This window comes from Pithys albifrons, chromosome 4 (assembly GCF_047495875.1).
Source record: "Pithys albifrons albifrons isolate INPA30051 chromosome 4, PitAlb_v1, whole genome shotgun sequence".
NCBI classification, from domain to species: Eukaryota; Metazoa; Chordata; class Aves; order Passeriformes; family Thamnophilidae; genus Pithys; species Pithys albifrons.
The window spans coordinates 1,015,282-1,038,829 of record NC_092461.1 but is presented as its reverse complement, the minus strand read 5'-3'; the positions used below and the strand labels follow the sequence as shown (position 1 = coordinate 1,038,829).

Here is a 23,548-nt window from a genome sequence, read left to right as displayed (position 1 = left end):
TTCTTTGACTTGTATTAATACAAACTAACACTTACAAACCAGGTTTAAATGCTGGAAAAAGGCTCCCAGTGTGCCACAAAGCAGATCCTCTCCTGCAGCTGCTGGTCCTGGGTATTTGAGCCGTGGCCAAGGCTGGATTTTAAGGAGAGCTTTCCCCCCTGGGCTGGTTTCAGCTGCTCCTGCTGGTGAAGGCACTCGGTGAGAGGCCAAGCTCAATTCCCAGAGCTCCCAACAAAGAGCCTTTTTCCACTTGGCTCCCTCTGGGCTGGCTGTGGCATGGGCAGATGAGCAGTTTGTGCTGGAAACTTGGAGCAGATGCTGCCTCACCAGGGACAAAACCACTGCAGATCCCTCATTGTCCTTAGGGCTTGGTTTAATTTTCTGTTTTCAAGAATTGCTAATTCTCAAATCTGTGAAAAGTGGTGAGTTCAGCATCTTTGCCAGTAGTTGAAACTGCATCCTTTTGGTGGTCACCTGTAGCCCAGAAGATCATTTATTTTTCCAAGTTGGAATTAACAAATGTGCTACAAATAGGATTTAAAAGTTTTGCCTCTTTTGGCTTGTTTTCTAAAATTGGTCCTTTTCTGTGTTGCATCTGTCCCATTTTGGTTTTGTTGTATAATCTCTTTAAGTATCAAAGAAGAGACAAACTGAATTATTTAGACATTCCACAATAGTTGTTTTTTTTTAATAGTAGGAACAAGTTAATTAGTGCAGCAAAACTTGAAAGCAAGTCTATTTCCAAATCCCAGCTTTCAGCTCCTACCCCAAAATAAATCAGCAAACCAAATTTCACACTGTTCCTAAAATCTATTTTTAGCTTTTCAGGACTTTTTGCCTTTATTTTCTTGTTCAGGTTGGATCTTTATATAATAGTGGGATTGTAAGCCTGAAGATTCATCTTGGGGAGTGGTTAATTATTAACCCTATAACTTTCTAAAAATATGTGAATTCCCACACTTGGGTTTTGTATGTGGGACATACAAACTGATCATTTGTTCACCTTTTATATATGTGTGTGAAAGATACTTTAAGAGGTTAAGAAGGCACAACACTTTTCAAACTATTTCACTGATTCTCAAACGGAACACTGCAATTTTCTGGTCCTAAATACAGCAGCTCATTTCCCCAGATGTATGAAAACCCCCAGCTGTGCATGTGAGGGCTTTGTTGGCCCAGACTGAGCCTTTCCACTCTCCAAACAGGTGCCTCAATGCCTGTACCTACTGCAAGACCAAGCACGCCCGAGGGGACCTGGCAAGTTACCCCATCGAGGAGCTGGTGGACAGAGCCAGGCAGTCCTTCCAAGGTAAGGGGTTTGTCCCTTCAGCACAGCCCCTGGGGCAGCCCAGGGGGCAGGGATGGGGTGGTGCCCTTTGGTTGGTGTCTCTGCAGCCACAGCTGTGCCTGGAGGTGCCTTTGGGCTGCAGAGTCACGTTCTCACTAAGGTGTGCACCTCTCTTTGCTAAAGATACATTTAATTTGGGGTTTAGGATTGCTCCAGTGGAGTTCCAGGCAAGCTCTTTGGTTTGGTTTTTGTGTTTTGTTTTCTGATTAGAGGGGAACTGTAAAATTTGGTGATTTTTTTCTTAAAGAGGAAGAGAGGAACCTTTTTTCACTCAACTATAAAATAAACTTCATGAGCCTGCCTAGAATTCCTAAAACCCTGCTTAGGGACACACTGCTTTTTCTGGTAATGCATTTCCAGGAGAAGCTCTGGGTTGTTTTTGAGAGCTGTACAAAGCTGAGCAGCTTTCAGGTTCAGTAGGGTATTCATAATATCACATGGATTCAATCAAATGCAAGTTTTTCCTGCAGTTCACTCTCTGTGCCAGTGTCTGCCTAAACCTCAGGTAAGTCTGGTAGTTGTGACAGCTTTATTGCATCTTAATGTTTGCTCTTTATATTTTGCCTGTGTTTCAAAACCACCCATTTCCAAATGATGCTGGTAGGAGGAATTTTCAAGATTTAAATGTGCATTAAAAATGCAGAGGTAATTTCTGGTGTAGCAGCAATTCCATCTCTGTGTCACACACCACAAAAACCAAAAGCAAAGCAATAAAGGGACATTTGATGTCCCACCCTCTGTGCAGGTACAAACAGCACATCCTTTGGGCTGTACTTGGGGCTCCAAGTGTGGCAGCTCTTCTAGTAGGAAGTCTCCAATGATTAAAAGTGTTTGTAGATCCATCCTTAATTAGAGATCCATAATGAACCTTATTAAAGCCAGTGATGATCTCCTGTTTCTATCAGTAGTGGATTGAGTCTCTGAGCAGGAGAGGGGCTGCCTTTTTTGAGCAGCATAAAAACAGTGTTGTTGAGAATGAAACAGCTGTTGGGAAGTTCTGAAGAAACTTTGGGCTGTGCAGCCAGGGAATGTGGCAAAGGTAAGAGAAGATCTGGGCAATACAGTCAGGATTATGACCTTAGGGTAGCTATTTAAATGTTATTTATGGTATGTGGGGAAAGAAACAAAGCAGACTTGTCCTGTTATAGTTTATTTATATGCTGTGAAATCCACATTATAGTAACATAAAGTTGTATCTACTTGATATAACAAGAAAGAAAATTCTTTGGTGTTCTGTGGTAGCAACCAGGGGGCTCACATGGAAGTCACATCTTGTTGGGAAACACTTCCCCAGAGTGTGTGGAACAGTTGGCTCTGGATGCAGAACTGCAGTGGCAAAATGCCATTTATTTTTATTCCATTCTTAGTTACAGGATGGCTCACAAGTGTTGGGAAATCTGGGCCAAGGTGACATCACAAAACAGAGGAGTCCTCAAGCTTAAAATGTGGAGCCTTGGCTTTCAGTAGTGATTTTTAGCAATTGTGCCTAATCTGGTGGAGTTTGGGGTGTTGAGAGATGAAAGGACATTCACGTGAAATAGTTTTCTCTCTGCAAGTTTCCTATAAACAGATAGTTGTCCATGATGTAGGGACTGATTTTGTGTGGTGGTGGGGACTGATTTTGTGTGATGGTGGGGACTGATTTTGTGTGATGGTGGGACTGATTTTGTGTGATGGTGGGACTGATTTTGTGTGATGGTGGGACTGATTTTGTGTGATGGTGGGACTGATTTTGTGTGATGGTGGGACTGATTTTGTGTGATGGTGGGGACTGATTTTGTGTGATGGGACTGATTTTGTGTGATGGTGGGGACTGATTTTGTGTGATGGTGAGGACTGATTTTGTGTGATGGGACTGATTTTGTGTGATGGGACTGATTTTGTGTGATGGTGGGGACTGATTTTGTGTGTGGGGGGACTGATTTTGTGTGATGGGACTGATTTTGTGTGATGGGACTGATTTTGTGTGATGGGACTGATTTTGTGTGATGGTGGGGACTGATTTTGTGTGTGGGGGGACTGATTTTGTGTGATGGTGGGGACTGATTTTATGTGATGGTGGGGACTGATTTTATGTAGTGGGACTGATTGTGTGTGGTGGGACTGATTTTGTGTGATGGTGAGGACTGATTTTATGTGGTGGGACTGATTTTGTGTGATGGTGAGGACTGGTTTTATGTAGTGGGACTGATTTTGTGTGATGGTGAGGACTGGTTTTATGTAGTGGGACTGATTTCCAGAGCTTTTCAGATCCCTGTGAGCTTTGCTGAGGATCTTTGGGTTTAGGAGCTCTGATGAGGTTCTGTCAGGACATTGTCCCTGCAGAACCACTGTGAGTTCTCTGAGTGGTTTCATGAAAGGACAAATATCGAGTATTATCAGAAGTTAGTTTTATTTTTTTTAATCTTTGCCCTGAATTTTCCTTTGCAATTCCTGCAGCAATGCTGAGCATCCCTCCTTGTGCTGAGGAGGCTTTGCTGAGCAGTGTGTTGGATAAAATAAACTCAGCTCTGCTGTTACCACTGATGGCTGGAACTGAGTTTTTAACTGCTTGGGAGGAAGGAGCAAAGTGGTGACAGTGTTTTTGAGACCAACCCCTTCTGTCAGCCTCTTACTAACTTCTAGGGAAAATGGACTTAATTCTACTCTTGTTCCTCAAGTAGGATTTGAAGCTGCATTCCAGGGCCTTGGGCTGCTGTGTTTGAGACACACTGACAGCCAGTCTGTGTCTCTCTGTGCTTTTTGGCTATGCCTGGAGAGTCTTATTGTTGTTACTAAATTTATTAAAATTCTTTCTATATCATCTTTTCTGTCTTATGAATGCCTTAAGGTTTGCTTTGGTTTTTTCCTGCTGACTTTGCTAATGCACAGGATGCTCAGGCCAAGATCAATATTTTGGTACTGGCCTCTCATTCCGTGGAGTTCTGTGGGGCAGCAAATGAACCAGTTTGCATTGGCCACATGCAGGTTTTTTAAAGAAAAAGGTATAATTACAATCCATCAGAAGTGTTTAAAAACAGTGTCTTCAGGTCTGCAAGGGCTGCTCTGTATCAGGTATTTCCACACACATAACCAACATCAGACAGCAAAGACTTCAAGGGTAAAAATGTCTTTTCAATAGGTATTTTCAAGCTCCTTTTGAGTAAGAAAATCAGAATTTTAGTGAGCTTTCCTCTTGGCTCTGAATGAAATTCCCTGCCATCTTTTTGGTACATGTTTTTTATACAATCAAGTTCACCAAATTGTTACTGTTATTTCTGTTGTTTTCTGCACATCTTGTTGTACAAAAGGTTCCTTTTCATTATTTTAAATTTTATTTCAGAAATATCGTGGCAACTGCATTCAATTCTTGGTGTGCAGGTTCTTTCCTCTCTGCAGCTTTCTGGAAAGGGCAGGGGGATGTTCTGGGCATTTTTCTCTGGTGCCAGGAAGGATGGGAATGGCTCAAAGGGAAAGTTTGGGCTTGACACGAGGAAATATTCCTTAACCAAGAGGGTGAAGAGGCATTTGGACAAGCCCCTTATTAACATGCCTTAAAAAACTTCCTCTGTTCATTTTATTATGGCATTTAAATAAGGATCTGTGTGGTTTTTTCATGCCAATCCTTTATTTTATTAAAAATAGTTCCATTGAAAAAAAATGGTAACATAATCTTGCTTCCATTTCCTTTATAACTCTGTCAAACTTTAACTGATACTTCTAGTTAAGATTATCTAATTACTTGCAAGAAGTCCCTTATCCCCTCAGGGTTTTTTGGTTGGTTTTTTTTTTTTTTTAGTTAAATTTTGTGCTTGGTTCAGGTGGGTTTTGTGGAGACCCACCTGATTTTTGGCTGTCACATTTTGGGGCATGCTCTGATTTCCTGAGGAAGGGAAACCTCCTCCTCCTCCTCCTCTTCTGCTCCTTGAGTTAATACCTCCTCCTGCTCTTGGTTGGCAGAGGGTTCAGTGCCATCAATCTGTTTAATTGTCCATGATACAATCATGCTGGAAGAGTTAATTTACCAAAAACTCATCCTGTGCCCCAGTCAGGGCACAAATGAAGCACAGGAGCTTTTTGCAAGGAACTTGCAGAGCTGTGACTGGGCTGTTCCCTCCCAAGGAAAACCACCTGGTCACTCTCAACCATTTGGATAATTTCTATTGTAGAAGGACTGTGTACCTTTAAAAAAACCAAAACACCAGACAAAAAAATCCATGGCCCCAAAGAGCTTGCAATGATGCTGCCAAGAATTGAGGAGAAATGCAGTACAATAAAACATATTATTCAGGATAATAAGGGTTTGGGTGGTGTATTTACTGCCATGGATTCTCCAGGGGCTCAGGTTGATGACAGAGCAAAGTTTGGTGCTTGGGAAGGACTGGAATGAAGACTGTGCAGTAACAAGGGGTGGTCATTCATTTAATGAGGAGATATCCCCCTGGGATTAGCCAAAAATCATCTTTACATAAAGCTTTTCATCAGGAGGCAAAGTCTCTGTGTGCTGGTTTGTGTTTCTCAAAGTAATATTTGCTCTCCGTGGGGATTATGATAAGTTGGAATAGTTTTGAATATATTCCTTGGATGCCTCAAAATGCTGTTCCTGTCAGGGTTGTCTGTTCCAAAACATGAAGCCTGTTAATGCTGCAGTATGAAATAAAATGCATATTGTTAAAAGTGCAGGCAGTTGTTGGTCTGGGCTGCTGCTGCCTCTCTCTGGTGTTTGCAGAGGGGCACAGGCTTTGTCCAGATGTGCTGACACCGGTGCCAAAATGTCTCCAAACATGACCAGATTACCAGTTTGTCTCCATCAAACCCAGTCCAGTCATGTTCCTTTTTTGAAAAGTCTCCTTGCCTGTTCATGGGTGGTTGTAGCTTACAGTGCTGGAAATAAGATTACAAAATAGATGTGAATGCTCATTTTGCATGCCTGACTGAGGCTCCTGCAGACAATGAGACTCCACTAATCTCTCAGCTTTGGCAGTTTAAGGAACCAGAAAAGTCTGTTTAACAAAGGTTGTATTTTTTTTGTCTTCAGCAGAAAGAAAACTCCAATTTTTGGTCACATTTGCTCTGTATAATTCAGTCTTCTTATTGCTTTTTGTTTTCCTACTCAAGTATTTGCATTTATGCTGTTTAAACCCTTGAATGACAGCCAGGCTCTTTAATTTTGTATTGTTATGAATAAAAGTGCCTTTTGTTTTTGTTAGAAATAAAACTTCAATAGGAAAGAGCCAAAGCAGAGATGTATATAATTAAAAATACTCCTTCATCTTCAGCCTCAGGCTGTGGTTTCAGCTGTGCTTTAAGCAACCACTGCAAGCCAAGGGAGTTTCTTGGCCATCTCTGTCCCATTTTTGTTCTTGTTTTCCATGCTGTGCTCAGCCCACCTGCTCCCTGCTGGGAGAGTCCCTTGTCTGGGACGTGCTGGGGCTGATTGGGGTCAGCCACTGCCCTCCTGGGGTCAGCCACTGCCCTCCTGGGGTCAGCCACTGCCCTCCTGGGGTCAATCATTGCCCTCCTGGGGTCAGCCACTGCAGTCCTGGGGTCAGCCACTGCACTCCTGGGGTCAGCCATTGCCCTCCTGGGGTCAGCCATTGCCCTCCTGGGGTCAGACACTGCACTCCTGGGGTCAGACACTGCACTCCTGGGGTCAGACACTGCACTCCTGCGGTCAAATGTTGCACTCTTGGGGTCAGCCACTGCACTCCTGGGGTCAGACACTGCCCTCCTGGGGTCAGACACTGCACTCCTGGGGTCAGCCACTGCCCTCCTGGGGTCAGACACTGCACTCCTGGGGTCAGCCACTGCACTCCTGGGGTCAGCCACTGCCCTCCTGGGGTCAGCCACTGCCCTCCTGGGGTCAGACATTGCACTCCTGGGGTCAGCCACTGCCCTCCTGGGGTCAGCCACTGCCCTCCTGGGGTCAGCCACTGCCCTCCCGGGGTCAGCCACTGCACTCCTGGGGTCAGACATTGCCCTCCTGGGGTCAGCCACTGCACTCCTGGGGTCAACCACTGCACTCCTGGGGTCAGACACTGCCCTCCTGGGGTCAGACACTGCACTCCTGGGGTCAAACACTGCACTCCTGGGGTCAGACACTGCCCTCCTGGGGTCAGACACTGCACTCCTGGGGTCAACCATTGCATTCCTAAAGCCTGGAAGGTGGCATTAGTGATGGGAGAAGGTGGCTCTTCCCAACTTCTGGCAGCATTGTAGGGACACAACTCTGCAGTGTCCCAGTGGAACTGGGCCTTTGGAGGAAGGCATTGGGATGTCCCCAAGCTCTTCCCTTGTCACTGAGCTGATTTTCCCTGGGCCAGTTGGTGTAGATTGTTGGATAAGGAATGGCCCTACAGAACTTGATGCCATCCTGGACAAACTGAGGTGTCTTCTGCTCCAGGGGCATGAGGTGCCTTAACTGGGGAAGGGGAGGAGAGAGAGTTGCAAACACTCCAGTCTTTGTGCTTCTGAATAGAATGTTTGGCTGCTGTGACTACTTGGGAAGAGCTCCTGAATCTGATGTTTATTTATTTCTTTTTACATTTGTTATTTTAAACAAGAGCAGTGTGTGTTATGCTCTTTCCATGCTTGTTCAGTGGGACAGAGCAAAGCTGGAGAGCATTTCTTGCTTGTGAATTTTGTTTATAAACTTGGTTTTGTTGAGTTTGCTTTATTTGAAATGGAGTGTAAAACACAAGGTTCAGTAATGCCACAGCCATTAATTCTTTACCAGGCAGATTAAGTTGGTTCTGTGTGTATTTAATTTTGAATTTAAAGTCAATTCAAATTGAAGTATGATTTGAAATTAAAAGTTTGGGTTTATGTGGCTTCTTAATCACAGAAGTACTGGATTTTTTTTCAGTGGTTTTTTTCACTCCTTGTAAATATATTTTTCAGTATTGGAGAACAGGGATTGTACCAGGAATAATCTCTTGTACTGGAGAACAGGGATTGTACCAGGAATAATCTCTTGTGTTGGAGAACAGGGATTGTACCAGGAATAATCTCTTGTGTTGGAGAACAGGGATTGTACCAGGAATAATCTCTTGTGTTGGAGAACAGGGATTGTACCAGGAATAATCTCTTGTGTTGGAGAACAGGGATTGTACCAGGAATAATCTCTTGTGTTGGAGAACAGGGATTGTACCAGGAATAATCTCTTGTGTTGGAGAACAGGGATTGTACCAGGAATAATCTCTTGTGTTGGAGAACAGGGATTGTACCAGGAATAATCTCTTGTGTTGGAGAACAGGGATTGTACCAGGAATAATCTCTTGTGTTGGAGAACAGGGATTGTACCAGGAATAATCTCTTGTGTTGGAGAACAGGGATTGTACCAGGAATAATCTCTTGTGTTGGAGAACAGGGATTGTACCAGGAATAATCTCTTGTGTTGGAGAACAGGGATTGTACCAGGAATAATCTCTTGTGTTGGAGAACAGGGATTGTACCAGGAATAATCTCTTGTGTTGGAGAACAGGGATTGTACCAGGAATAATCTCTTGTGTTGGAGAACAGGGATTGTACCAGGAATAATCTCTTGTGTTGGAGAACAGGGATTGTACCAGGAATAATCTCTTGTGTTGGAGAACAGGGATTGTACCAGGAATAATCTCTTGTGTTGGAGAACAGGGATTGTACCAGAAGTGCACTCATGTGTTGGAGAACAGGGATTGTACCAGAAGTGCACTCATGTGTTGGAGAACAGGGATTGTACCAGGAATAATCTCTTGTGTTGGAGAACAGGGATTGTACCAGGAATAATCTCTTGTACTGGAGAACAGGGATTGTACCAGGAATAATCTCTTGTGTTGGAGAACAGGGATTGTACCAGGAATAATCTCTTGTGTTGGAGAACAGGGATTGTACCAGGAATAATCTCTTGTGTTGGAGAACAGGGATTGTACCAGGAATAATCTCTTGTGTTGGAGAACAGGGATTGTACCAGGAATAATCTCTTGTGTTGGAGAACAGGGATTGTACCAGGACTGGAACTCTCAGCATGCAGTTTGCCCAGTGCCCTGCTGTGATCCTGTCCCAGGTGCTCCATCTCCAGCTGCTTCTCACAGTGAGCAGCAGTGGAGGGATCTCAGCCATGCAGGGTCTCAGGGCAGTCAGTGCAAGTGGCCAAGGCCACATTCACAGCATCTTGCAGGGGGATTCTTAAGCTCATCATGTGGTTAAAACTGAGACATGCCCAGCATGGCACATAGTGGAAGTTTGACCCATTTGGAAGAAGAATCCAATTTCTATAAATAATAACAAGTCTTCCAGAGGGGGCTGCAGTTTGCTGTGAGTCCAGCACACACTTCATGCTGTGTTTGTACTCCCCACTGAGCATCCTGTGGAGAAGGCAATGGGCTGCACTCACTTACTGGTGGCTGTTCTTCAGCTGCACTTCAGCAGGTAACTCATTCCCCTGGTTTCCTTTAGGTACAGTGTGTGCCTTACACTCAACCATCTCTGTGTCACCCTTTGCACCTTCCCTCTCTGGGCTGGGTTGTGCAGTGCTGGTGGTCCTGGGGTGTGTTGTGCAAAACCACTGTGACTCAGTTCCATGGCAGCCCCACATCTAATGCCAATATAAGATTGAAACTTTTAAGCTTAATTTAATGGGAAACCAAGAGATGTTTTGGTCTGAGATAACTTTCTTCCAAAGACCTTTCAAAATGTGATGTGCCTAAATGAAAAGGTGGAGTTTACAGAAGCAAGAGGCTTTCAATCAAGCAGCTCAACTGACAGCATCTCTCAAGTGTAAGTTGTAAAAAGAAATTGTCTAATCTTTTGTGGTGTTATTCAGTGAAGTCATAGTGGAGCAAAACTGGGTGGTGATGAGCCCAGTTGTGACAGGGAGAATGCAAAGTATATCTTAAAAAACCAGATCTGGGTGTTTGGTCCCAGGAATGTGATGGATCCTCTCATGGTTGACTGTGGCCCCTTCTGGTTTTACCTTCCCTGGAGTGTTTCCTACCATGTTAAGACAAAAGTCAGTATGTGTTAAAATCCTTTGATGTCAGTTTTAGACATAATGCCACAGTGACTGTGGTTGCTCCTGAGTAACAGGTCAGGACCACGTGGAAGGAAGTGCTCCTTGCACACTGCCCTGGCATTAGTCCTGGCACTTAATACACATTCAGACTGGTTGAGCAACACTTGTTTTAAACAGAATCTATTCTGTAGCTTCCTTCTGAGGGCAGAGTGTTATGTTGTGTGGATGCTTTTGTGGCTCTGATCATTAGACAAGGCAGTTTTTTGTGTCTCTAAACCCTCTTACATGAACAAGTATCTGATGTTCAAGAATTGGATATTATTGAGTGCTACAGAAATGATCATTTAGGTGCAATTTGCACCAATACATTTCAGGGAGCTCTGTGGCCTCTCTAGTCTGAATCCAATGAAAACAGGTCTTAAAATGCACTTTTGAAGAGTTAAGTTTAGATTTTACAGAGCTGGCTTTTCTGCACAGTCTGGGTGTGTGTGGAGGTAGATCAGGAGCAATCACAGGGAACGACACAGATTTTTTTTTCCTGCAATTTCTCCCCATGAAAATCAGAGCTGTGATTTGCACAGGTATGTGGGACTCCTGATGTGCACACCAGGGTGTCTGGATAGCCTAAATAATGCCTTTTGAATGCTGTGTACACTGTGCAGGAGCACCGAGATCTGCAAGTCAAATACTGCACTGAGTGAGGGGTAAGAGCTGTCAGGGAGGGCTCAGAACGCTCCAGAACCTTCAGGAAGGTACCTGGGAGGGCCAGTTGGGATCTGTTTGTGGTTTGTTTTCATATATGGGCCCAATGCCCCAAAGGAAAAGGAAAAAAAACAATGTTCTTGCTCCTGGTTTATTTGTAAACCAGGTCAGACCCCCTTGATTAGCTCTCAGCTGGAGCACAATTTAAATCCTGCCAGACTGAACCTCAACTGCAGCTTTTTTCAGCTCAGCCACAGGATAGGGAGGGAAAAAGAAAAGCTATTTCCAGCTCCCAAGCAGCACAACAGCGCTGAATAAATCTGCAACTGTTAATGAACAGCTCTTTCAAATATTTACAGGAGGCAGAAGCAAAGGAGATTGGCAGCCCAGGCAGCTGAGCCCGGGGAGAGCTGTTAAAAACCAAGGTGGTAAATGATGGTCAAGTGCTGGTGGAGCTGTCAGACATCAGAGGTGCTCCAAGGGGAGTGTTCCTGGCCATCCAACAGCCCTTTGCACTGGGATGTTTCCCCTCCAGTTTTGCACAAAACAAACTTGGCAGATGAAAAGGGGGGAGAGGATCTGATGTAAACCAGTCAGGAACTGTGAACCTCCTGCTGCATTCAAATGCACAAGTGCTTATTTGCTCTCTGTGTTAGATATCAAATTCTTCTGTACATTCAATTATTTCCACACAGAACTAATTTCCTCAGTCTTGATTCATAATAAAAACAAGGGATGAGAATTTGTGCTTGTAACAAAGCCCATTATTTGTTTTTATGACTCTTTCAGTCTTCTGTATTAGTGCATGATAGTGATGAAGGTCTGTTAGTGTTGCATTGATTTATTTTTTCTTTAAACACAACCTGAAAATTGTTTATACACAGTAAACTGTGAACTTCACCTGCTTCTGTATACATAAATTTTAATTTTTTTTTCCCCCCAGGTTGTCTAGAGAGTATTTTTATGTCAATTTTTAGTTCTGAGTTTGTCTGTCAGTTGTCTGGAAGCCTTTTAGAGGAAACATTTTACATTTTTTACTTCCCTGTGTAACTATTTTATCAGAAGCTGTGGTGGTGGTGACAAAAAATTGATGCTGGAGATACACCAAGTGCAAAGGACATGGAAAATGTGTCATTGCTTGTAGAATGCTCTAGGAAAAATCATTGTGTGGGGTTTGTGTATGGATATTGCTTCCTTTCCTCTTGGACTTTATTTGGCTCTTTCAGAAGTGAATTAGAAAAAAATATGCTAAAAACTAATTAGAAAATGGATGCTAAAATATTAAACCAGCTTGTCTTAGGAGTAAGTTCAGGCTCTGTGTTTGAGGGCTCAGTAAATGTGGGATACACTGACAAAAGTGTTTGCATTGGGGCAGTTCCATGGATGGCACTGGAATTCCCTGGGAAATGGGAATGAGCTCGTCAGTCTGGGGGTGTTGTGGAGAACAGACTAAATGTGTCTGTTTGGTATTTGGTGTCTTGAGTTCCTCTCAAATTCAGTGGCTGCTGATGTTGCAATGAAGAGGAAGAAAAACTGCCAGCATCTCTTCTCTCCACCTGAACTTGCCCTTGTTGTTATGGAAGTGCCTTAATGGTTTCCTCAGGAAGTAAATTGGAGCAAACTCTGCCAGATCCACTTCTTACCAAACTGTGGCAAGAAGTGCAGTGATGGTGGAAGGAAGGGAACCTCCCCAAGCCTCAAAGTTGGCCTCTTTTCCCCAGTTTTTATCCATTTCTGTAATGGCAGATGTTCACCTTTCAATATCCCACTGCAGAGTTTGAGTTCTGTTGGTTTCCATGTTGTGGAGCTGGTTTGTGTCCCAAGGCACTGCCTGGAAACTTAACACAATATTGGATACTGTCATAGCCCTCCTTGGGGAACCTTCCCTGTTGTCTGAGTGCACCTCATGTTAGTTAAATGACTAAATATTGTTTCAAATAACTAAGTGTTGTTTCAGGACTATGATGTTGTTCTGCATGAGGTGCAGGGCCTGAGTCCCTTTGGAAAATTCCTGTGTATTGTTGGGCATAGTGAAAGTTTGAGGCTGTGCCATGTACACCAGACTCATGCTTTGTTAGAGCACAATGTGAGGGTTTTTTTTTCTCTAAAGAAAGAGAAATAAAACATAATTTATCTATTATAAGTACAGTGTTTGGTCCTTTAAATATTCCAAACAGTAAAGGTGTCATGAAAGGAGTAACATCCTTACATTTCAAGTCTTCTGTGTCAAAATATATTTTCACAGAAAAAAAAAAAAAGGAAATTTCTGTAAGAATTTTAGTCCTTTTCATGCATGGCTATCACAAACTGCAATATCCTTCACTGTAACTGAGTACCTAAGTAGGTATTATAATGTTAAAATTTCTGTGGCATGGGTAATTTTACAGGTTGCAGGGATTTTGTTTAGATATAATTAAGTTAGAGCTGTGAAGCTTTGATTTTTCTTTCCCATCCCCATCCCCACTGCAGCTCTTGCTTTATAAAGATTTGTGCTCCATTGTTACATCTATTTTAATGCATTTTAAAAAAATAATTATTTTAATTTGCATATTGGCTTGCATAGTCTCCTTAAACTATTTGTTTCATTCCTCCAGCTGTTCCTAACTAGCCATTGTGCTGATCAAGCACTTCCTTCAGTGTGTCCTTGATAAAATTAATGAAAGCATCTGTAGGAGCAGCGACAGCAGCTGCAGGGCCTCGTGGCAGCCAATTCCTGCTTCCCATCCTGATCCAATAAATATTCTGTGCTTGTGTGGGAGCTGATGCTGCCTGGCTGACTTGCAGCATCAAAAGAGTTGCACCTGCCACAGCTCCACGAGCTCTGAGCTGCTGATTACCCGTCCTTGTTAGTGCCATTGTTGGTGGAGAAATGGGGTGATGTCACCCTTAGCAAACCCCCCTGGCACCCCGCAGAGTGGCACAGAATTGCCCACTGCTGTTTATCAGCATGGGCCTTGTTTGGGGAGTGAGGAGAGGGCTGAACACTCCCACTGAATGCTGTACAACTGCAGAGGTGTATGCAAATGAGCTGGATTGATCCTTGTAATCAGGGTGCATAGTGATGGGGAAGGTGTAATGAGACATAAGTGCACATTTAGGGTAATTATGTGTCTGCCAGGTGGGGCCCTGGGGCTCTGCCTGCACAGAAGCCACTGGAGGTGGCAGAGATGCAGGAGAGGTGATGCAGCACCATCTGCTTTCTCCTCATTAATCCTGGACTGCACAGCCCTGACCAGCCCTGGCTCTGCTCAGTGTCTCCTCCCCATCAGTTGGGTCCAGCCCCACACCCTGGGCTGGGTGTGATGCAAAGCAGCAGCTCTGGGAGCAGAGTGCAGGAATTAATTAATACAGCCCTGGAGCTCACTGAGATGCTGCTGCACGTGGCTTTAACCTGCTCTGAGATCTGCTTTCACTATTTCAAGGCAGTAACTAAGGGTTTGTGTATCAGCTTTCTGTACTGATACGTATGTGCCTCAAATGGGTGCTGGGAAATACTAAGAATTCCCCCAGACAGGCATCTGTGTCTCCTGTTGGAGTGGAAACCTGTATGTCTTGGAGTCCTAACCAAGTAAAGGGAGCAAATGATTGGGAGTAGAAAACACTCCAAGTGTCTTCTGCTCCTTGGAGTCACTGTGGGAACTAAGAAATGGCAGCTGTCCCTCATTTGTGGGGTACTGTGGGAAATGGGGAGGTGCATTTTCAAGTTTAAAGAAGGAACAGGAGCTGGTGCCCCCAAGGACTCTGTTCACACAGGAACACCAAGAGTTTGCCACGTGTGCAGTTGGGTTGGAGGCTCATGGAGAGCTGGTTTAGTGTCTGTGGATGGCTGGTGTTCATCTGCTGTGTCCATGTGCACTCACTGGTGTGCAGTGTTTTCAAAGCTTTTACTGCACTCAGGGCCACTCAGACTGTGTTGTTGTGAAATGTTTTGTACTTCATAGAGCTTTCTTATTTAATGCATCTTTTAAGCATCTCTGACATTTGATTCATCTGTTTTTCCCCTGTTGAATGTAGGTTATTATATAATTTTGTACTGTTTATCCCCTAATAAAAAAAAAGAACATTGCTGAATCTGCCTTTTTAAACATTTTAATAGTGTGCACCAGGGTCAGGCTCATACTTGATGTAACTCCAGGGAAGGCACTGCAGTAATACCTTGGAAAAGTTTCACCCACAGGTTTTCACTGGAGCCTGCCCTGTTACAGTATTTAAAAGAAATAAAAATCTGTCTATGTATAAAACCAATAAAACACAGAAGTTTAGGCCCTGTAAACTTTGAATGAAAAAAGTATGGATGGCAAAGACCTTCAAAATTATGAGCTTGACAAAAGCCAGTCAGTTCTGAACATTCTGCAGCCCTTCTTGTCACTTCTGGGAACCCTGCAGATGAAAACATGAGTGATGCATTTTTTAGAGTTAATTTGGTGGCAGTGCTTTATCAGAGGAATTCATCAGCTTCTCCTGGCCTGGTGGCTGAATTGCCTGTGCAGCCTGACCTGAGAGTGTGTCCCACTCTGGATGTGCTGCTCGAGGGGTACTTGAAATAGTTGTGTTGATTGCAGTCCTGGAGGGTTGTTTGTCCCACTGGCCTTACCAAGGGGGAACATTTTGTAACTCTCAAGGGAAGCAATGAAGGTTCAGGGTGGTTTTTTTTTGTCCTGCTGCCACATGTATTAATTTCCTCTCTGTTCAGGGTGTGGGGTCCAAGGTGGTTCTTTCAATCATATCTCTTTAACAGCAGCCAAAAGACAGATGTCACATTTCTATGCATTAGACTTTCCAGTGGGCATTGGAGGGGTCTCTGATGTCCAGGTGTGGGTCCAGAAACTCTGGAGCCCATTTACCCACTCAGCCTTTCTGTGGTGCTGAGCTGGGCATGGCTGTGACTTGAGGGACTGGTGGCATTTTACCTGTCCCTGTAAAAGCTCCCCTTAGAGTTTGAGTTTATTTCTGCTGTGGGTTTGTGTTGAGTTGCTTTTCCTCCTCCTGTGTGTTCCATACCCAGTGAGAAAGGCCCAGGAACTTCAACTGAGAAACACTTTGGTTTTGAGGTGGGGGCAAAGATGGCACTTTTATTCAGCAGTTGAAATATAAAAGGTGTTGGGTTGGGTTGTTTGGGTTTCTTTGGTAGAAAGCTTTACAAGTGAAGTGCTTGCTACTTAGGCAAGAAATATCTGAAGTGTTTCTGTCCTAAATCATGGGGAGTTTGGTGTTGGACAGAGAGGTGGAAAACAGCAGCACATTTTTTTCAGACAAGACCTCAGCTTGCATAATTTTTGTATGTGTTGTTTGCCTTTTAAATACAGTTTCTGCCTCAGTCCCCTCTGTCATTCTTGCCTTGATGGCCAAGTCTCACTGCTGAGGGAAGGAGCCAGTTTGGTGCTTGCAGGCAAAAGGCTCTGCTGCTGTTCTGTGGCCTGTTCTTGGCTGGTGCCAGCACGTGGAACTGGCAGTAGTGGTGGCATTTCCCAGTTCAGTGGAAGCAGCAGCTCCCAAACTCCAGGGATTTCTCCTTCTCCATCCTCCAAAGTACATATACAACGTTTTTAAAGCTCAAGATGAATCCTTTAATTCTATAACAGCTCATGAAAGAGCCAATGAAAACAAACAAACAAACCAAACCAAGGGCATAACTCCCAAAGACAGTTGACTCTGGACACACTTCTGGTTTGGACTGTAGTGCCTCTCACTCATGTGATGTGCATTCTTAGCACAAAAAGCAGCTGTTACATTGAAAACTTCCAACATAAGAAATTTAACTTATGCAGCAGAAGAAAGGGGATTTATTTCTGCCTCTGCAGGTCATCCCAAGTGAAATACCCATTCCTGTGCAATTCTGAGTAATGGCTCAGTTGCTGCAAACACTTGGTGATGTTAATGAAAAACTTGTAATGAATTTATTTATATTTGATTGACAAGATATTTAAATTTTTCTGTCTGCTGCTGCTGTGGTCTGTTCTTTGAGCCTGCTCTGAGGGGCATCATCTCCATCAGCAGTGAGAGGGTTCTGGTGCCAGGGCAGGGCTGTGTGAGGCCAGGGCAGGGAGGGGACAATGGAGGGGACAATGTCTGAGCTCCATGAGGCACAACATGGGCATCAACTCGTGCTCAGGGGTTTGTTTTGGAGTTCTGTACTCAGATGTTTGATTTTTTGGCAGGAAAGAGGAGTAGATCTTACTGATGTCTGCCTGGTTTTCTGGCTCTTGGCAGTATGAAAAGTGCTTAGTGCACAGTAAAACACACAATAAACTCTCTTAATTATGAATTACTGTGTTTATGTTGAATTGCATTTGCTGGATATATTTCTGTAATGGAACAAGTAAAAACTCTGTGCCTGAATAAATAGAAAATTTGGTTCTGTCATGTCCTTGTACTTTCTGGAATAAGCACTTTCACATTCTTGTGTTGGTTTTCTCTTTTCTTGAAAACCTCAGGTTGACACCTGTCATGATGTCAAAGCTGAATCCTGTACTTTAGATCAACAGTTAATTTTTTTAAATTACACTAGCAATCAATTTTAATAATAGGTTTTAATTCACAGCTCTCAAATTACAAGTTAGAGGTGTGTGGGACTCTCAGCGTGCCAGAATTGCTTGTGTGTTAGACTAAATTAATGTATTAATTCTGAACATGTTCCTTATGAATGTAATGTAATTAGCTGAGGTGGATTAGTTAATATATGAAGTATGGAGAATGAGAGATGTCAAGCCAGAAGAGGGCAGCAATGTTATAAAAAAATAATTTTGGCTCAATTACCTTCCTTCTTTTCTGCCAGTAAGTCACATGTGTGTGCCCTGCTAATTTCTTGGACAGACTTGAAGATTAAAGTAGCCTGAAAAAAAGGCTGTTAATACCATTACAGTGGTTATTATTTCAGTTTTATTTCTTTGAACAGTTTCATCCTGCCAAAAGGTATTAACTTGAAGGGTACGTGTAGAGAACCTGCTGACTTCTTTTCTCTGACAGATATTTCTAACACGAAATTTTCTTTCTGATTTCTGGTTTTACTGTGTCTGTCCTTAGATCATTTGGAATAAAATCTTTCCTTTCCTAGTTGTCACCTTCATATTAATTTTAGGGAATTAAAGTTCAAGCTGTTTGCTTTCTGCTTTACAAGCTGTGCTGGCCAAGTGTGTTGTGTGGGACTTGAACAGCTTTAATCAGAATAATGTGCCTGTGGAAACAGCAGTACCAAAGTGTATAAAGTGCTATTAAATATTGTGTGTGAACCAGAGTGGGACCACATTAAATGTGGGGTGATTCTTAGAGATGCAGGACTCAAATGGAGCTGATTCTTTCGGCTGATTTGTAGGAAAAAAGTGTTGCCTTCTTTTTGGAGTATGATCTGAGAGGTGGTGCAAGAGGAGAAATCAAGTTCCAATTAGTTTTCCTTCCATGAAGGAAAGGAGCTCTGTTGAGGAAGGTGATGTCCTGCATATTGTAGAACAGAGCTGCTCCCCAGCACTCAGCAGTGTGACACAGTTGTGCAAGCAGAGGGGAGAGGAGATGTTCAAACAATCCTGCATTGCTGATTTGGGTGCTGAGGGAACATCTGAAGTAACTGCAGCTGTTCGTGTGGCATTAACAGTGGGGGGGTCTGAGCTGTGGAAATCCACATCTTGTGTGCAGTTACATTGGTGCAAATGTAAGGTTTGAACCTTCTTTCTTCCCCAGTGCTGATTCAGATGGGAAAGAAACAGCCAAGAACTCTTCAAGGGTCCAACTCTTCTGAGTCTGAGAGAACAAACTTAGATGTTCACAAGCTCAGATGTTCACAAGCTGCAGAAGACCTGCAGTACACAGAGGGTGTTGCTTCACTGTCTGGGGGAAAATGAGCATTTCATTTGTATCAGCTGCTTCTGTTCTGGTTTTAGGAGCTGACTCACTGTCTGAACACACCAGAGGGCTGCTCCTAATATGTTAATTTTACACTAGTCTGTGGTGGTTGGTAGCACTCAGTTTCCTGACCCTGGTGCACAGTGATGGGAAGATCCTCCCTAACAGCAGCACATGCTCAGGGAATGGCCCTGGAACAGAGGGACAGACTCACACTCAGGTTGGGGCTGGGAATGGCCCTGGAACAGAGGGACAGACTCACACTCAGGGGGCTGCTGGGAATGCCCCTGGAACAGAAGGACAGACTCACACTCAGGTTGTTGCTGGGAATGCCCTTGGAACAGAGGGACAGACTCACACTCATGGGGCTGGGAATGGCCCTGGAGCAGAGGAACAGACTCACACTCAGGTTGTTGCTGGGAATGCCACTGGAACAGAGGAACAGACTCACACTCAGGGGGCTGGCAGTGCCCCTGGAACAGGGGGACAGACTCACACTCAGGTTGTTGCTGGGAATGGCCCTGGAGCAGAGGGACAGACTCACACTCAGGTTGTTGCTGGGAATGCCCCTGGAGCAGAGGGACAGACTCACACTCAGGTTGGGGCTGGGAATGCCCCTGGAACAGAAGGACAGACTCACACTCAGGTTGGGGCTGGGACTGCCCTTGGAACAGAGGGACAGACTCACACTCAGGTTGGGGCTGGGAATGGCCCTGGAACAGAGGGACAGACTCACACTCATGGGGCTGGGAATGGCCCTGGAGCAGAGGGACAGACTCACACTCAGGTTGTTGCTGGGAATGCCACTGGAACAGAGGAACAGACTCACACTCAGGGGGCTGGCAGTGCCCCTGGAACAGGGGGACAGACTCACACTCAGGTTGTTGCTGGGAATGGCCCTGGAGCAGAGGGACAGACTCACACTCAGGTTGTTGCTGGGAATGCCACTGGAACAGAGGGACAGACTCACACTCAGGTTGTTGCTGGAAATGCCCCTGGAACAGAGGGACAGACTCACACTCAGGTTGTTGCTGGGACTGCCCTTGGAACAGAGGGACACAAACTCCCCCTGCCATTGTTCACTGTGTATAATCATCTAAAACACTTCCTGGCGAGACATGGCTTAGTCCTTGTGTCAATCCTGAGTAAGACATGACTAAGGGGGAGTTGGGAAATCAAAGCCTTTGAAGATGTCACCACTGTGTGAGAACACCTGAGCTGTGTGACCCATCCCAGCCCTTCCTGGGGTTACCTGTGGGGAGTTGTGGGGCCACATTTCTGATGCAGACAGGGCTGTGGAAGGCAGAAATACGTGCCAGGAGGGCACAGCAGCTCCTCCCAGGGGGCAGCTCCCCTTCCTTCCCCCCAGGTGGAGATGAAATCATTTAATATTAACCATAATGTATGCACAGTAAGACACACTGGGCACTAATACAAGGAACTATTGAGTGGCTGAAATCTCATATATTACTGCATGCCAAAGGCATGAGTTCTTTTAAAAGGACATATCCCTGAGTATGTCTTGCAGCTTTTAATTAAATCCTGCAAAATGCCTGCAAGACTGAAATGTCTTTGCTCTTCTCTGAGTCTTGCTCTTCCACTTAAAGTGGTGGTTTGGGTTTTCAGTTCTCAGCACAGAGGGTGCAACTTGGATTTTTTGCCATTAAATGAACATGCAAGGAAAGCTAATGTTGGTAGAGTTCATCTGATGCAGTGGGTTTCAGTCTTAAAAATGCATTTATTTGATTTTAGATGTTGTATAATTGAGCAGTTTTGGCTTGATGTGCATAAGCCTCTTGCAGAGTTTTTTTGAGCTTTTTGTCAAATTGACAGAAAATGACACGAAAACAGGATTTCAAACACATTGCAAGTTATTTCCATAGTTTCATTTTTTGAAATGAAATAGTTTGTTCCAGGAAAGAAGAAAATTGCTTCCTGGCTTGCTGTGCACTTAGGTCACCTCCCCAAGATGTGCAGGAATTAACAACTGGAGTCCACTCTTCATTGACTGTATAGTTCTTTATATTGTATTATGGTGCAGTGTTAGGAAAGAAATATATGGCACTGCTCTGTAAAATGCATAAGTGCAAACCAAAGTTACACAAGTGGATTTCTGGAAACTTCCTTTTTCTAGTTGTGTTGCTGATGTAAATACTCATGTTTAATTTCAAGATGACTTTTATGTTTCTTTTCAAATATTGTCTGTCTTGTTTTCATGGTTTCCATAGGAAGTACTGCTGGACACTTGGACCATCTTTGCCTGTTCTCACTGTGGCAGTGGATGAATTTCAGTTTGTCATTTAAAGTGGTCCATGACAAATGTGATCTGGTGCCAGTTGGATTGGACTGTGCCCCCTCAGCTGCTTTTGCTACTGAGTCATTCACAACAGTTTATGCAACTAATATATATAATATATAATAATATATGTACAATATAAGTGCTGAATGAAATACTTCCAAAAGTTGGCTTGTTAATTTTGTATTATTATTATGATTTATCCACTCTTTGGACTAAGGTATGTGCTCAAACAAGGCACATGCCATATTTTTAACACCATCTTGTAAAAACTCTCCCTCCTTGGGTTCTGAGTGGCTTTGTAGGGTTTGGTTCTTCTCCCAGTAAAAGTCTTTCCTTGTGCTTAAGTGAGGCTTAGTTACTATTCAGTTTTTCCCAGTGTTCTTGTGCTTTCCCTTGTTTTGCTCTTTTTTTATTCCCCTGCAATATCAGTTAGGGAATGATGTACTTGTGTCTTTTGGGTCAGGGACTAGTTAAAGTGAGTACATTTTATAACTATCATACCTGAGGAGTTGGTCAAATGCACTGCAGGTTGGGCTGGTTTGGCCTCTCTACCATTTGGACCGTGTGTTTTTTCAGGTGTGTGGTGCCAGATCTCCAGGTGTAAGCAGCTATTGCTCCCTCTGTTGCAAAACTCAAAGGTACCTGGAAGGGTGGAGGCAATTTTTAAGAACTTCTTTATTTTTGCTTTAAAGCCAGCAGCTTTCCTTGGGTTTTTTGTTGGGTTTTTTTTCCCTTTTTTCCCCCCTTTCTTATTTTTTCCCCTTTCTGTTTCTCTCCCATGGTCAACATGAGATACTAAACCAAAGGATCTTGGGTTCTCTGTCTTAATGTGGAGAAACTTGCTCTGTGATTCCTCTGTGGAAAAACAGAGGGTTTTGTTCAGTGAACTGCACAGGAAATAAACTCATGGACTTCCAGGCAAACAGAAGGATTCAGATCTGTTTGTGAAATGAGTTTAGTTCATTAAATGGCATTCATGAAAACATCATCCCATGGACCTGTATAAAAGTAGTACTTGTGGTCATGTTTGGTTTGGGCTTTTTGTTGTTTATGGGGTTTCTTTGCTTGCTTGTTTTTTCATTCCCCTCTCTCCTTCCCAGGCCTCTGTGTTGCTTTAGTCCTACACTTTGGAATGTTTAGTCCTGATCATTCATTTCCCATTTTTGTTGTTCTGCACATTTCTGTTTAACCCCTGAAAGAGGAGGAAAGACTCAGCTGTGTCCATCAAGGACTCTTGGCTGTGGGTGGCTGGGCAATGCCTGGCAGCATTGCTGGCTTAGATGGCACTGCCAGTAACACTTCATGTGCCAGAACTGCTGGGGCAGGGCATGGAAGGGGCACCTAAATGGGCACAGCACTGTGATGATTCAATGGCTGTCCTTGCAGGAGGAGCAGGGACATCTCCAGCCCTCTGACTGTGGCACTGAAATTCCTGCTCTTTTTCCTTGAGGACGTGGACCAAACATTGTGCTCACTGTGCACTTTGGGCATAGCAAAGCAAAGAACCTTCTGTGGTTTTTAAGGTGTTGTAGAGTGGCCAATGGTGGGCTGGGAATTCCTGAGTGCCAGTGGCTCCTGGGCAGCTTGGAGGGACCCTGTGGTGGGAGGGGGCTGTGCCTGTGCCCACCTGGGCACCACGAAACCTGAGTGATGTCCTGCAGCCAGGGGCGTCCCAGGGTGTAGGGACCCCCCCTGGAGGGGCACAGCACCCCTGGAGGGGCACAGCCAGGCTGCCCTGGAGCCCAGGACAGGGACCCCCAGCCCAGGGGGGCACAGCCAGGCTGCCCTGGCCCCGCTGAGGTGCCAGGAGGTGCCAGCCAGGCTGGAGGCAGCAGGTGCTCAGGGCTGTGCCCCTTTGTCCTGCACCTGCCGTGCAGCAGGTGAGCTACAAACAGCTGGGGGATGGAAACCAGGATTATCTGGTAGCTGGGCCTGGCCCTGACCCAAATATCTTTTTTTATTATTCCTTCCTTGTGCAGCTTGGCTTTCTGGGGTGTGCTGGGCAGAGTTTGCTCCCTCCCTCCCTGGCACGTGCCGGGGCTGCAGTGCCCGTGCCCGCGGCGTTGCCAGGCTGGGTGCTGGCACCTGAACTGCACCACTCCAGGGCTCCAGATAAGCAAACAGCCCGTGTTTGACTGGGGAAACATTAACTGCTTTGTGTGGCTGGGGAAGGGTGAGGGGATGGAGGGGAAAGTAACACTTTATTGTTTTATACAGCACTGGGATTGCTGTGGTATCAGCTGGGAGGGACAGAAAGAGACTTTCTTGCTGCTCCCCCTCCTCTGGGAAACACAAGTACAGAATGATCAACAGTTAGAGTGGAAAATTTAATATGCAAATATATCACCAAGCTTAGGAAATACCTCTGTAGGTCAGCACCATGGCATGGTAA

At 44.4% G+C, this 23,548-nt stretch overlaps 1 protein-coding gene across 2 annotated transcripts in view; it reads left to right on the top strand.

The window, feature by feature from the left end:
• The window catches only part of CDKAL1 (CDKAL1 threonylcarbamoyladenosine tRNA methylthiotransferase), a 278,423-nt gene that overhangs the window by 123,261 nt on the left and 131,614 nt on the right, over nt 1-23,548 (top strand). For both annotated transcript variants that reach the window (XM_071553173.1, XM_071553174.1), the window contains exon 9: nt 1,206-1,309. In XM_071553173.1, the coding sequence (XP_071409274.1) occupies nt 1,206-1,309 (104 nt within the window). The remainder of the gene's footprint in view (nt 1-1,205; nt 1,310-23,548) is intronic.